This window comes from Sprattus sprattus (genome assembly GCF_963457725.1).
Source record: "Sprattus sprattus genome assembly, chromosome: 5".
In the NCBI taxonomy this organism is placed as follows: Eukaryota; Metazoa; Chordata; class Actinopteri; order Clupeiformes; family Clupeidae; genus Sprattus; species Sprattus sprattus.
Window position 1 is genome coordinate 21279136 of NC_137924.1, and position 12658 is coordinate 21291793.

The window sequence follows — 12658 nt, forward strand, 5'->3', positions numbered from 1 at the left end:
TCAGAGAAGAGCGCGTGAAACATGTAATAGGCCTACGATGACAGAAGTAACAGCCAATGAAAGTCAAGTGGCGAAAGTTTTCAGTCGATCCACCCAATTGCGCTGGAGCGAAGGCGGGCCTCAAGAATCAGCCTTGGTTGAATTGGTAACAGAAAGCAGAGGCAGCGAAACGGGATGAAGCGTAATCAATACTGTGTATCTCATTCTGGATACTCCGCAGAGGATTTTTTTCGTGCTAGAGATTTCAAAAAATCATTGTTGCACTGCCACTCTCTGATGCGTACTGAATCCATGGCTCTGCAAGTGGAAAATAATCTGCATTTTTAACGCGCTGACGACTGTGATGCTGCATGAATCCGCATGGACAAAATGTGTTACTGATTTGAAAAGGGATCCTTATCACAAACAAGCAGCTGCAACATAATGACAACTGGATACCGTGAGTGTTGCATTCGCAGATTCACGAGTGTCGTCACTCATCGTGGGGTAAAGTCACCATGCTGTCCTTGTGGTCAATAAATTCGCGTGGGTCGAGGAGATCGCGCGTTTGAGAGGAAATCCTATGTGTCTAACCATGCGTTGGGCTCATCACCAAGCTCCTCACAGGTGGACGACTTGCTTGAATCAATGAATCAATACAGATAGCAGCATGTAGATCTTATTTTCCTTTTCCGTGTTTTCCTGTTTCGGCTTGTCGGATGTTTTATTTAGGCTGCTGTGCTACCAGATACAAAGAGGCAAATGGAAGGACATGCCATAGTTAGATTCAGTCTAACTTGCCCACTATCGAAGCTGCTGACATTTGGTGATTTGACAGAACATGACATAAATGTGCCGAGAATTGCTTCTCTGGACACACTGGTTGTGATGTTCAGGTCGTCCTGGGATGAGTCCCAAATGACTTATGGTTCCTTATTTAATGATTTCTTAAGTGGTCTCTAAAGCAATTGCCATTTATGGAGGTTGCTTCTAATGAATTGTAGAATGAGGATTACGGGAACAGAGTTTTGGTGATTCACAACCATGGACTTGGGCCTATATTACGGAAAGGATGCTATCTGAAATGGCATCTTTAGTTACATTCAACGTCAACGTTTACTTTTTGTATCTAATTGTTAAGTGGCTTCAAGATGTTTACCACTGCACTTAACACAATGAACGTACACCTTTCAGGCAATCTGACATTTCATTCCGCAGTGGCTACATAATTAGCTTATATGTCCTTTTGAGAAGTCGAGAAATAAGCCTTCAGAGGAAATGTTTCCTTCAGAGAAGCCTCTCTAAGGGGAATTATGATCGCAAGCCACAATCAGTGAAACGTGTGCTCCTGTTAACAATTTGAACTTTTTAATTGGTTTGTTTTTTATTTACGATTAACTTTTAAACCGAAGAGTAGGCTACACTAAGCAGCATGTCCAGAGCGAACAGTGTAAGCCCGCCCGGCGTCGGTGCTCCTGGACTGAGGGGAGGGACGGAGCACAGATCTGCTTGGGGCGAGTCAGAGGCCGTACCGAACGGATGTCCATACTCGTCCCGATCCTCCAGCAGAAAGCTCGCGCGGTCCAACAGCAGATGGAGGGAGGAGGACGATTTCGACCGACAAGCGGGGCGAGCCACCACCACCACCGTCAGCCGAGTCAGTTTCAGGTCCAAGTCTGCGTGGCAAGAGCATGGGGAGGAGAGTCGCAACAATAACCGTTCGTCCCCACGGTACGCGGATGGCGAAGTGAGACCCAAGTCGGTGGAGTTGGGTCTGGAGGAGAGGACAGCCAAATCCAAGCCAGAGGAGGAGGACGCCGTGCCCGACGTCCACTTTTCTATGTTTTCAATGGTTGCATGCTGCACCAGCGTGATGCATATTTTCAGGTCCAAAAAGTTTCAGTCGGAGAAGTTGGAAAAGTTATACCAGCGCTACTTTTTTCGACTGAACCAGAGCAGCCTGACCATGCTCATGGCTGTGTTGGTGATTGTATGTGCGGTCATGCTGGGATTCCATTGCGCCGGGGGCATCTGTCGCCTAACTTATGTGGTGGTTTTTTCAATGGCTATCTTGCTCATCTTAGTGTTAATGGTCGTGTGTAATCGAAATGGATTCCACCAGGACCACATGTGGATCGTCTGTTACGTTGTAATCCTTGTCGTCCTGGTGGTACAGGTGATAGGTGTTCTTCTCGTGCAGCCCAGAAGTGCTTCGGAGGGAATATGGTGGACCGTTTTCTTCATTCATGTTATCTACACACTGCTCCCGGTCAGGATGCGGGCAGCGGTCATCACTGGAGTGGTGTTGTCTGCTATACATGTTATAATTTCATGGAAACTGAACGAGGTGGACGTTCTCTTGTGGAAACAGGTAAGCATTTTTTTCTACTCGTCTACTCAGTTTAAATATCTGAAACATCTGTAGCTAGTGTTTTTGAAGCTGTCACATGAGTTGCAAAGTTACCCTAACATTTTTTAGTCTGTCAAAAGATCGCATGCAATGTATCCTATATCCTGCAAGTCCACAATTTATGTGTTTCTGTTGTAGGCACAGGACATTTTTTAAAGATAGATATGGAGCCAATGTACTGTTGAACTGATTGCTGACATGCTATGTAGTTGCGTGGGATGGGTTGATAAAGACGACAGAAACATGAATTAAAAAACAAATACATAGGTATTGTAAGAAAAATAATGCAGATATAATCAGCAAAGCACCTTCAAACTGAAATCAGGAGCTTGGAGAGGGAGCAATCAACCACTGGTTGCTAGGAAACCTGAAGTGATTTGCTCCTTGTCATATTTCTGAGGCCTACATCCAGTGAATGTATTGTATCTACAAACAATAAGAACCAATTCTAGTTCTATGAAGGATAATTGGGGGTTAAGGCATGGTGTGTGAAACCCATCCCTCTCTAAATAGATAGTCCCCAGCACAATATGCTATTCCACTTATCTAGACATTCCATAGCTCAATTGTGCAGATGACAGTGGCTCTTTTGCTGAGATGATTTCAGATTAATGACAGGGTAGAATGGCGAAAATATGCCAGCATGGCACGCCAACATGTACAGATGGTTGCCTTCAGTCCATTTGCCAAGTCACCAGAGCTCTACAGAACATTTTATTGGTTAGGGATGTGAATCTCATGGAAATATAGTTGGGATAAAACATCCCAATATTTGTGTCTACTTCTGGTTTTGAGTGAAGGACGGTGGTCAAGTGGTTGTATTATGTAGAGCACCACAGTATTCCGTTGTTTTTGTTGTTTTTCTCCTGAGTTTCTTTGTTTTATTTTTCCTTTAGCACTTCACCTCTTTCCAAAAAGATATCTGTCTTTTAGTTTGTTAAAATCCTGATTGTTTTTTTTTCCTTGTCCAGGTTGATTGGCCCCATACTTTTAAAACTAAATATGTGCCATATAAAACACATAGGCCTCTGGCTATTGTTTTATGAGGCAGGCTTCACTTTTCCATTTTAAACTCTACAAGCCACGGCTTCTCCTGACTAACTTTCCACCTTCGCTGTCCAGCACCTTCACCACCGCATTAAGCATTTCACATTGTTCCAATGGTCTTATTTATGAATACCCATGCTGGCAACAGAAACCCTCTTTGTATGGCCCTCAAGTGTGAAGTTAGTGGTGAAATTGAGATTATTTCTGCAGCACCTCTTAAATGGAAGATTAGGAGGTGCTGAGTGTGAGGCAAGGTACTTTGAATGATTCTGTCTGTGCAGGCACTGCAATCTGAGGACATGTTGCACAGAGGGACAACATTGAACTACCTCTGCAGGGACTACTAAAACGATCACGGCTGTGCATGGGAAACAGGATTTGAAGTGGTGTCTGAAGATTTGTATTTTCTATGACAAAAGTATTTGATTGACGGCTAGCTATTGACATTTCCAGTGGTATATTTTGCACGATATTTTGAATTGTGTCCCTCTCATGGGAAACAGGACTTCAAGTGGTCTCTGAAGACTTGTATTTTCTATGACAAAAGTATTTGATTGACGGCTAGCTATTGACATTTCCAGTGGTGTATTTTGCATGATATTTTGAATTGTGTCCCTCTCTGTCCTCGTCAGCCGTTCTACTTCGGGGTTTAGAGCTTGTGCCTAAGTGCAAAAGCTGGAGTTTTAATGGGGCAGCTGCAAACAATGCAGGCAATTGTTTTCTGCACACTCCCAAGATCCAGTGGTAGGTTTCTGTGTTTTCTATGAGTTCTGTTATTTATTTATTTATTTATTTATTTATAAGTAACAGACTTGAGTCCACCTGAACAACTGATGACCATCTACTATTCTACCGTTATCCTTTCTTTCCTCCCTAAGAAATATATTTCATATGCTGCTGCTGCTGAACAATAGAACAATACAGTACTTCAGTCATGTTCAAGGTCTTATACATGATTTACTGAATGTAAGCGGTTGGGGCTTGGGTCTGCATTTTCAGCCCTCTCCGTGTTTCAGGTAGCAGTATATCTGCAGCAGAGCCAAACAATGGAACTGAGTAATACCTCTATGGGTGCCCAGCTTTGCGAGTGCTCTGTGATATTACTCTGTGTGCCAGTTGAGTCCAGCGTATGTGGGGGCCTTCAGGGAGGCTTTAGAAGATCTCGCTTTTGCGGTGTGCATCTTTGTGAAGGGACCCTTGGTTTTCAGTTTTCTTCCGGCAAGTTTCTTTGTACCCCCTTTCCTCATTTGTCAATGTCCTCGTCACCAGCCTCCTCCCCTCTCTCTGTGCCGCTGTGCCTAATTACTCTGTTTTGAGGGTGGGGGGGTGTGGGAACGGACGCCCGTGTTTGTTGCTCTTTCCACACAAAGCTGTTGTCATAAGCATATCCAATCTTGGTGTGTTTATGGTTCTGAGCACTGTTCCCGGATAGAGGGCTCTGGTTATCCGGGGGGATCCGGAACAGTGGTGCTGACATTTTAAACCTCTGTGAAGGAATCACTCATGCTCAGCAGATGACAGACGATATCATTTTACACTATCGCTCAGCAAAAGTGCCCTATGAAATAAACGCTTACATGCACAACACAGGGACAGTGCTGGTAGTTTGTTATAGCAGCCAGGTCAATTCAGGTTAGTTGGATATATGGTAGGAAATGGATGAGGTACTGTCAGGAGGCTGGAAATGCAAGCAGTCATTGGAAACAGAGTTTGGGTCTGTGTGTCTGTGTTTTGGTTAAATTTGGTTAAACATTTTTTATGTCAAAATTTGGGTGCAGATCTTGCCATCTCCGACACGAGTTTGCTTGTCTTAAGTGCCCTGAATGCCCGAAGTGCTAAGTCTGCATCATGTCAAAGCCACTGGTGTCATATCCAGTTATTGTCGGAGGCTTCTGTAAATGTGATGTACAACATTAATCACCCCACTTCTAATAGTCTTTGCATGTCTGCCAGATATGATGCATGTTTACTTTACTGAAAATGCATTGTGTTGTTGTGATGGCTGAGGGCTAACAACAGTTATTGGGTCATATGTGATGGCCCAATAAGTGAGGTCTAACTTAAATGTGTTTAGCTCTATAGCACCCCCCCAGAAAATAGCCTTCTGTAGTAAATAATGAATGAATGGTCCTTCTAGCCGTCTTTCTAGAAGGAGCACATTCAAAGGCATCCCCCTGTCCTGGGGTGACGCCACAAAGGCTCATCTGGTTCTCAGAGTGGGACGGTCATAAAGTAAACAACCCTAATTCTGTTTGTCTTGTACTAAGATTAGACTTCCCAAAGACATTAATGTCATCATTTGTACTAAGATTAGACTTCCCAAAGACATTCATGTCATCATTTGTGCATGTGTCATTCGTATTTGTCAGTAGCATGACTAATGTCATGTATGCTGACTTTTTTCTACCTGCATGGTATACATGCTATGCCTTTTTTGCAGCCACTTCTCAATCATGTGCTTGAGGTGGCTCCCTGTGCAGGCTGTATGCTAAAATAAAACTTGAATGTCTTTGGGAAGTCTTATCTAAGTACAAATGATGACATGAATGTCTTTGGGAAGTCACATCTTACAGTATTGTCTCCCTGATCCTTGTGCAAGTACAGATTCTATCATATGTTTATGAGTTATTTCCAGTGTGCTTCAGTATTTGTTTGGACACCTCCTGAGACTGACTGGGTGTCCAAAAGAAAATTAATTACTGTTTATCACTTTGAGAGAACTCTTTGAATTCAGATGCCTGTGTGCATGGATCAAGGAATTCAGGACCCCAAGTGGTCTAGTCCTGTCACGTCCACCCAGCGAGCTTTACCAATCTGTCTCCAAGGCCTGATAACAACACCTTGTGACTTACAACCACGTGAGCCTCATGTTGTTAGGTGTCAAGCTGAAATCCAGCAAAAAAAGCTGGGGATTTAGCCCACAGAGGACGATTCCTTGGGCCCTAAGAAACCCTCTAATCCGTGGCTATAAACACGAGGACCTACCTTCGAGTGTCTCCTAGGCTTCCTCCTCAGCCCCCCCCCCATTCTGTTATTAATTAGAGGCAGAAAAGGAACGAGGTTGCCTCTTTGGAGGAGGCAGCCCTGGATCTCCCCGTCCTTAAGGAAGGAAAGTAAGGAGAGGCGGACGGTCTTGCTTGGCCCACCTCCAGCTGTAATGAGGTTTGCGGCTGCTGTAATTGAATTGCCCCGCACCGTATCGTGCAGACTCACTGGAATTCAAAACAGATGTCCTATACCTCCACCACCCCTCCTGACAGACCTGCTATTAATTTGCCTTTGAGACTCAAGCCCCCCAGTGGAAGAGTAACCCCCTCCTATGGGATTTGACTACGTGCACTCTTGAGCAGCTAGCGTGGAAAGAAAATGTCCAGAGGGACGTGCAGTTCAGAGAATACACTTCTCATCCACGGTGTGATGCTTGTGCTCAGATGTCACTCCTGATCTTTACCTTCCTGGTCGATTAAGCCTATTTTGTCACCTTTTTAGGGTTCGGGGTGAAATAAGCCGGAGTCGTGACTGCAGGTGTGAGAGTGTCGTGAGCAGGTACTGCGTTAGGACTCTGGTCCTGCGGAGCGCCAGGGCTCCTCTCAGAAACCACTTCTGCCTCTGTCCCCCGTGAGTGCAGACCCTACACAGAACCTCCAGTATCTTAGCAACTGAGCCTTCTTTTAAACGCAAACATCATCGAGCAGTGTATTCCGCCGAGCCATCCCCCATTCATCTCGTACTCTTCCAGAGAGTTCCATGCCTCCCTTTGAGGCTTAAAGCAAGATAATTAAGAAACAACTGCTCCCAGACCGTGACGTGTTCTCCCCTGTGTTTCCCTCCCCCCTTCAAAACATATTGTTTTTCTTCTTATCAAGGAAGACCTGTGGGCTATCAGGAAATAATGTGTGTGGGTGACGCAAAGCTTTTCAGAATGGTGTTGCTGAAGGCTGATCAAAGGTGTGTCATTAAGGCTCCGAGTCCTTGGTGGCTATTTGTGATGTAAGGTGTATTTCTTAAAGGTTCTGAGACATTAAACACCTCACTCACCGGAAAACCATAGTCCAGACGTCATAGTCCACCCTCTCCTTTTAGGGCGCTGTACGCACGCAGAATGATTCGGAGGCAGGGAATCTTGTCTCTTAGGAGGTTTTCTGTTTTGTTCATAAACCTAGACTGTGATGAATCTGATTTGACCATAGGCATAGACATGAGACTGTGCAAGACAGACACTGAATATTTTTGTATTTACTGCATAAATTGTACTTAAATTTGCAGACAAATTGTTAGATTGTATCTTATTTCTGCTTCTACTGGCCTCCGAATGGTGTTATAAGGTTCTGTACAGTCTGTCTCAACCACTGCCACTGCTTAATGTCCCACCCACTTGGTGTCAGGTGTGTTATTGAGTTAGCCTGGTATTAGACATTGGTTTGATGTTTACGTTCACGACATAGTTGGATATCTACTCTACTATAACTGTTATCTTATTTGAGGTTCAATAACTACTTACACCTTTTATTTTGTCTTGTGTTCAGTTGTGCAAGTGTGAACTGTGTTAAAACATGATATTAAGCTTGTTGCGGCGTCCAACTCTAATAGCAGACATTCCCGTAAATCTTTAGAAATCATCACCACAACTGTCGCATAAAATCACCCAAAAGAAATCATGAGATCCTGGAGGGAATGAAAAGACCCAGTATTCAAGCAAATTATCACTTGCATTAGTTTTTTCCCCCCTTTTTCTTAATATCCGGAGCTTCTTTTCAACTTCAAATCCCGTGTGAGCCTGCCACAGGCAAGTGTAGGTTAGCTGTCCCCATGACTGCGTGAGGGTGAGATCGATATCATCTGTATCCTTTTGTCTCCTTTTTTTTGTTTACATTAGTAAGTAAAGACAATTTGAAAGGTGATGAGCATAAGCACATTGAAGGCTGCATGGGGAAACCAACTGTCCTTTACACCAGCAGTGGGGTACATCGCTAAAATGTGACCAATGTTTTGCCCTTTACATTTTTTTTCCCCGTCACATTGTTTCCTGTTGATTTCATTGACATTTTGACAGAATCCTCAAACAAGATGGTGTAATGTTTACACATCTCATTTAACTTTGAAATACACTGAACAACTCGGCTTCAGTTTTTAGAAATTGGGAGCACTGGGTCTGTCCCTCGTATCTTTAAATAAAAATATTAAAATCACAGTCCAGTAGATGGAACATGCAGCACAGTATTCAGCGCTCTCTGTTTGCATGAGAACTTGCTGTGCTCATGAGCTGTGGAGGGCAGGTCGACCCAGATTCCCCCTACACTTTTAATTAGGCCCCCGTCCTTAAGCTAGCAGCGCTAACCTTGGTGCCTCCCCAAGCGACACAGTGATGTTTGGGCCTCTCCCGCCTCGACTGTTGCAGAGCGTTGGGCCGACAGGTTAGCTGAGGAGGCTCCAGTGAAGCAGAAAGCAATCCTTTTTTTCTCCACTGTGTTAAAACACATGTTCCCACTGTTGTATAGATACGGTTGCCTATCCTATGAGGGAAAGTGTTTTAACATGAGAGGAAAAAGGATTGCAGGACTGCTATCTTACATCTTCGGCTGGCTTGGATCATATTTCAGAGGTGAGCAAGCTAAATATCTGGACCAGATTTCTTAAATTCCTCCTGTGTCCTGAGAATGTCTGCATCACTTGTGGTGTACAAGTAGTTTGATGAAGGGCTAGCTAGAGAGCGCTTTAATAAACCTAGATGAGTCACAGCTTACATGCTGTATTAACCATTAAATGTGTCTAGTTTCAGTATTCAAAGTCAGTTCACTGTGACGTTGACAATTCAGGGGTTGAGGGGATCGATGTGGCTGTTGTGGATGCGAGGAAAGATAGGAACCTAAAGGGGAAAGATTTCCACTCTTCCGCCAGAGGCCTTCAAGCTCCTGCACAGTGATGCAACGCAAAGTTGTGTATAATGTAATGTTTTGTTGCAGTTCGTGCCGGCTGACAAACGGCAACTGACAGGGCTTAATTATCCAGGACTGGATGAAATTGGCTTGCCAGTTCATGGCGTGCCAGTGACCTCTTCACCTGATACCCTTTTGTTCATTTATGGCTGGGCTATTCTGTCTCAATGTATATTCAGACTCACCCTTTGTGTGAAAGAGCCTCCCATTCTCACCACCCTCCAAGAATGGAAACACTCTGCACAAATTAGCCCCCCCAGCCCCCCATCCTCTGTCCCACCCCGTTAGTCAAACTGAAATGGAAGCTTGGAGGTTTCCTTTTATTGTTGTCATAACCGTTCTTTTCAAGGAATGCCTTGTGCCTGACAGTGGATTGTGCATGTGTTACAAATGAGATTAAGAATAGTGTTGGACAGATTTAGCTCCTAGAGGCCAAAAATGAGGCACTGGTTATGGATAACTGACTGTGGCTTGCCTCAGCTGTGGGTTTATTTATACAATTATGGATTTGACACGCAATGTATTTTTAGTAAAGGTGTCATTATTGAAGGGTGACCACTGTGGACATGCCCCCCCCCTTTTCTAGGCCTAGAATATCTATGTGGCAGCCATTTGTTATACTCTTACAGTCTTGTTATTTTGCCTGCCAAAAGAACAGTGTTTTGAATGAAGGGGCAGCCTCTCCCACCTCCCTTTCAATAATTTTTTCAACTTGCCATCTCGGTCTCATGCGTGTGATCCGATTGGACCCTTGTCTCCAGCGTTGACCGCAGGTTATATCATGCAGAGGGAGCTTTTCAGAGGATGCCTGGGCTTAGAGACTGAAGCCTGCTGGGCCTCAGTCCCTGTGATGAAACTTTAATGGGCACCTCTGATGCCTGGTGCATTGAAATCAGATTCCTGCGCCCTCCCTTTAACCTAAAACCTAAATAAATAAAAAACAGGAGATGGACTCACATATATATATTCTCACAATGTGGGGGCTGCCAAGTTTGATTTGTCCACTCATGGACTGGAGGTTCCATTAACAAGCTGTAAACGTGTTGGGTTGGATTTGTCACAGTGCCATGGAGAAGGAATATGAGTGTGATATTTTTTTTTTTTTTTTAAAGAACACAATCGATCAGCCCAAACGTGTTTTTTAAAAGCAACGCTTAAATGGTCTCTTAAGGGAGACATTTGACTATTGGCCCAAATTGTGTCTTACCTATGGCCAGTGGATGGCTGTTTTCATCGGAAGAATAGGGTGTCAACATTTATTCTGACAAAGGTTAATAAATACAGAGCTTATTCCTTGTCTCAGCCAATGACTGAAGCCTCCGCCTCATTAGCATTTCCAGCTGTATAACCTATGTGCACCAGACAGCCCATGGCACACTGTGGGTGAGTTGACTTCTTAGGCTGCCATCACATTTCCCATATAAGAAAATGCCACTAACCTCAGCAAATCAGATAATACAGAAAGGTTTCTGGTTAGACTTGTAGCTTATTTACGGTTTGTCTGGTGACATTCTGGCAGCGTCGCAGTGTTAATATGATTTTCTCAGCAACGCTGATTTAAGCAGCAGTCTGGAATACAGAAATGTTATTTAAAAAAAATCAAACTTCCTGGAGCCTCTCTGAAATCAAACTCTGAACCTACTAAAATAATGAACCCATTTGTCGATATTTGGTTAACTTGCAACCCAAGCGGCTTTCATGCGAATAGGATTGCAGTACTTTTTTATCAAAAAAAGATGCAACTGTGAAAAGGAAGAGGTGATTCTTTACCTCTATGTATGTCTGTCTGTGCCGTCCTGGAGTTCCACTCATGGTACAGGCAACATCCAAGTCTTTTGGGCAACTAGACTGGATGGCAGTGAAGTCTTCGGGCCATCAGAACCATCATAAACACTACTGTAAACATATCACAGAAGCAATGTTAAAAGACAATATTGATCTTATCAGATAGAAAACTGGGTTAATCCAATAATCTCTTAAAATGTCAGTTGGTCTAAGAACTATGCCATTCTGTCTTCAATTTCCTTCTATTGTAAGTTTGATTTTTGTCTATGGATCACATTTATCAACTCCAGGATAGCTCTTATCTCAGTTTATCCTATGGCTAAGATATATGAATCTCTCATTATAGAAATACACTTCTCTTAAACAAGCTGTCTAGATTATTTTTTTCATCTCAACAAATTATGCAATGTATGCATAGTCAAAGTTCTTACTCTCTTTAAGCTGATAGAACCAGCAGAAAGAGACATTTGTTTTCATTTGACTGACCATTTCCTGATGATTACACTTCAAACACCTGGCATGTCAAAAGGACTCAAGGATTTGGAATCCAGTAGTCTACTTGTTCTGTGCATCATGTTTGAGGTTGAAAGAACTAGCAGTGTTTTGTCAGTTCTGACATGTACCGTTTAGGAAACTTCGAGAGGAATTCATTTGATCATTTTGGCCCCCAGTAATGCCCGTTCTGTGTAAGCCAACAGTTCCCTGTTTCACGCTGCTACCTGGTTTGTTTCCCATTCCTCTGAATTCTAATGCCTTTTCGTCACACTGGTGGCTTTGAAGTTATCAGTGTCGCTTAGGAATTTGTGGTGTTGACACACCGCCCGTCTGTGCTGTTGTTTGTCCAGGTTTATTTCGAGACAAGTGAGGCAGACGGGCTTCATAAAGAAAGCAGCACTACCCTGAAAAACTAACATCCTATCTTTGGCTTCATGTCATGGCTCTCAATTATTCTGTCTGTTCCCCTTCCAGTTACAATTGAAGAAGGATGAACGGCTAAGGGCCGTTTCACACCAAATGCGTTGGGTGTAGGTGATGGCTGCGTTACGTGTTGATTTTCTTTTCGGGTGTTCCATGTTTAAAGGTTTGAGCCTGCACGCTGCCTGTGGAAGACACATGTCTCAGGGGCTGCTCGAGTCTCTCTGCAGCCGCAAGTCATCTAGAGTTTTGATATGAAGGCTATTTTTCACACGTGAGGAGAGTGGTTCTCAGCAAAAATGGACAGTAAAAAGATGTTTTGATTGTCATATTGACATCATACCAGCAACATTATATAATCGCCACCTTTCACTGCAGTTAAATATTATATTTTTTAACCATTTCAGCAATTGCATGTTATGAAAGGGAAAGTGGAGGTTACATGTGTACTATATAGTATCCCAATGTGGGCTATAATTACATTAATGCAAAAGGTTACAAGAACATTAGGTAAAGGGCAGTAGTTTTCTGTTGCTCTCTCTCTCTCTTTTTTGCCCTCGCTCTGAACAAGGGTACTAAAGGTACA

At 43.5% G+C, this 12658-nt stretch overlaps 1 protein-coding gene across 2 annotated transcripts in view; it reads left to right on the top strand.

Moving 5' to 3' along the window:
• Positions 1–1411: 1411 nt before the first annotated feature.
• Positions 1412–12658, top strand: part of adcy5 (adenylate cyclase 5) — a gene marked incomplete at both ends in the record, with an annotated part of 70003 nt that continues 58756 nt past the window's right edge. For both annotated transcript variants that reach the window (XM_080839415.1, XM_080839416.1), the window contains one exon: positions 1412–2350. In XM_080839415.1, coding sequence (XP_080695541.1) covers positions 1412–2350 — 939 coding nt within the window. The remainder of the gene's footprint in view (positions 2351–12658) is intronic.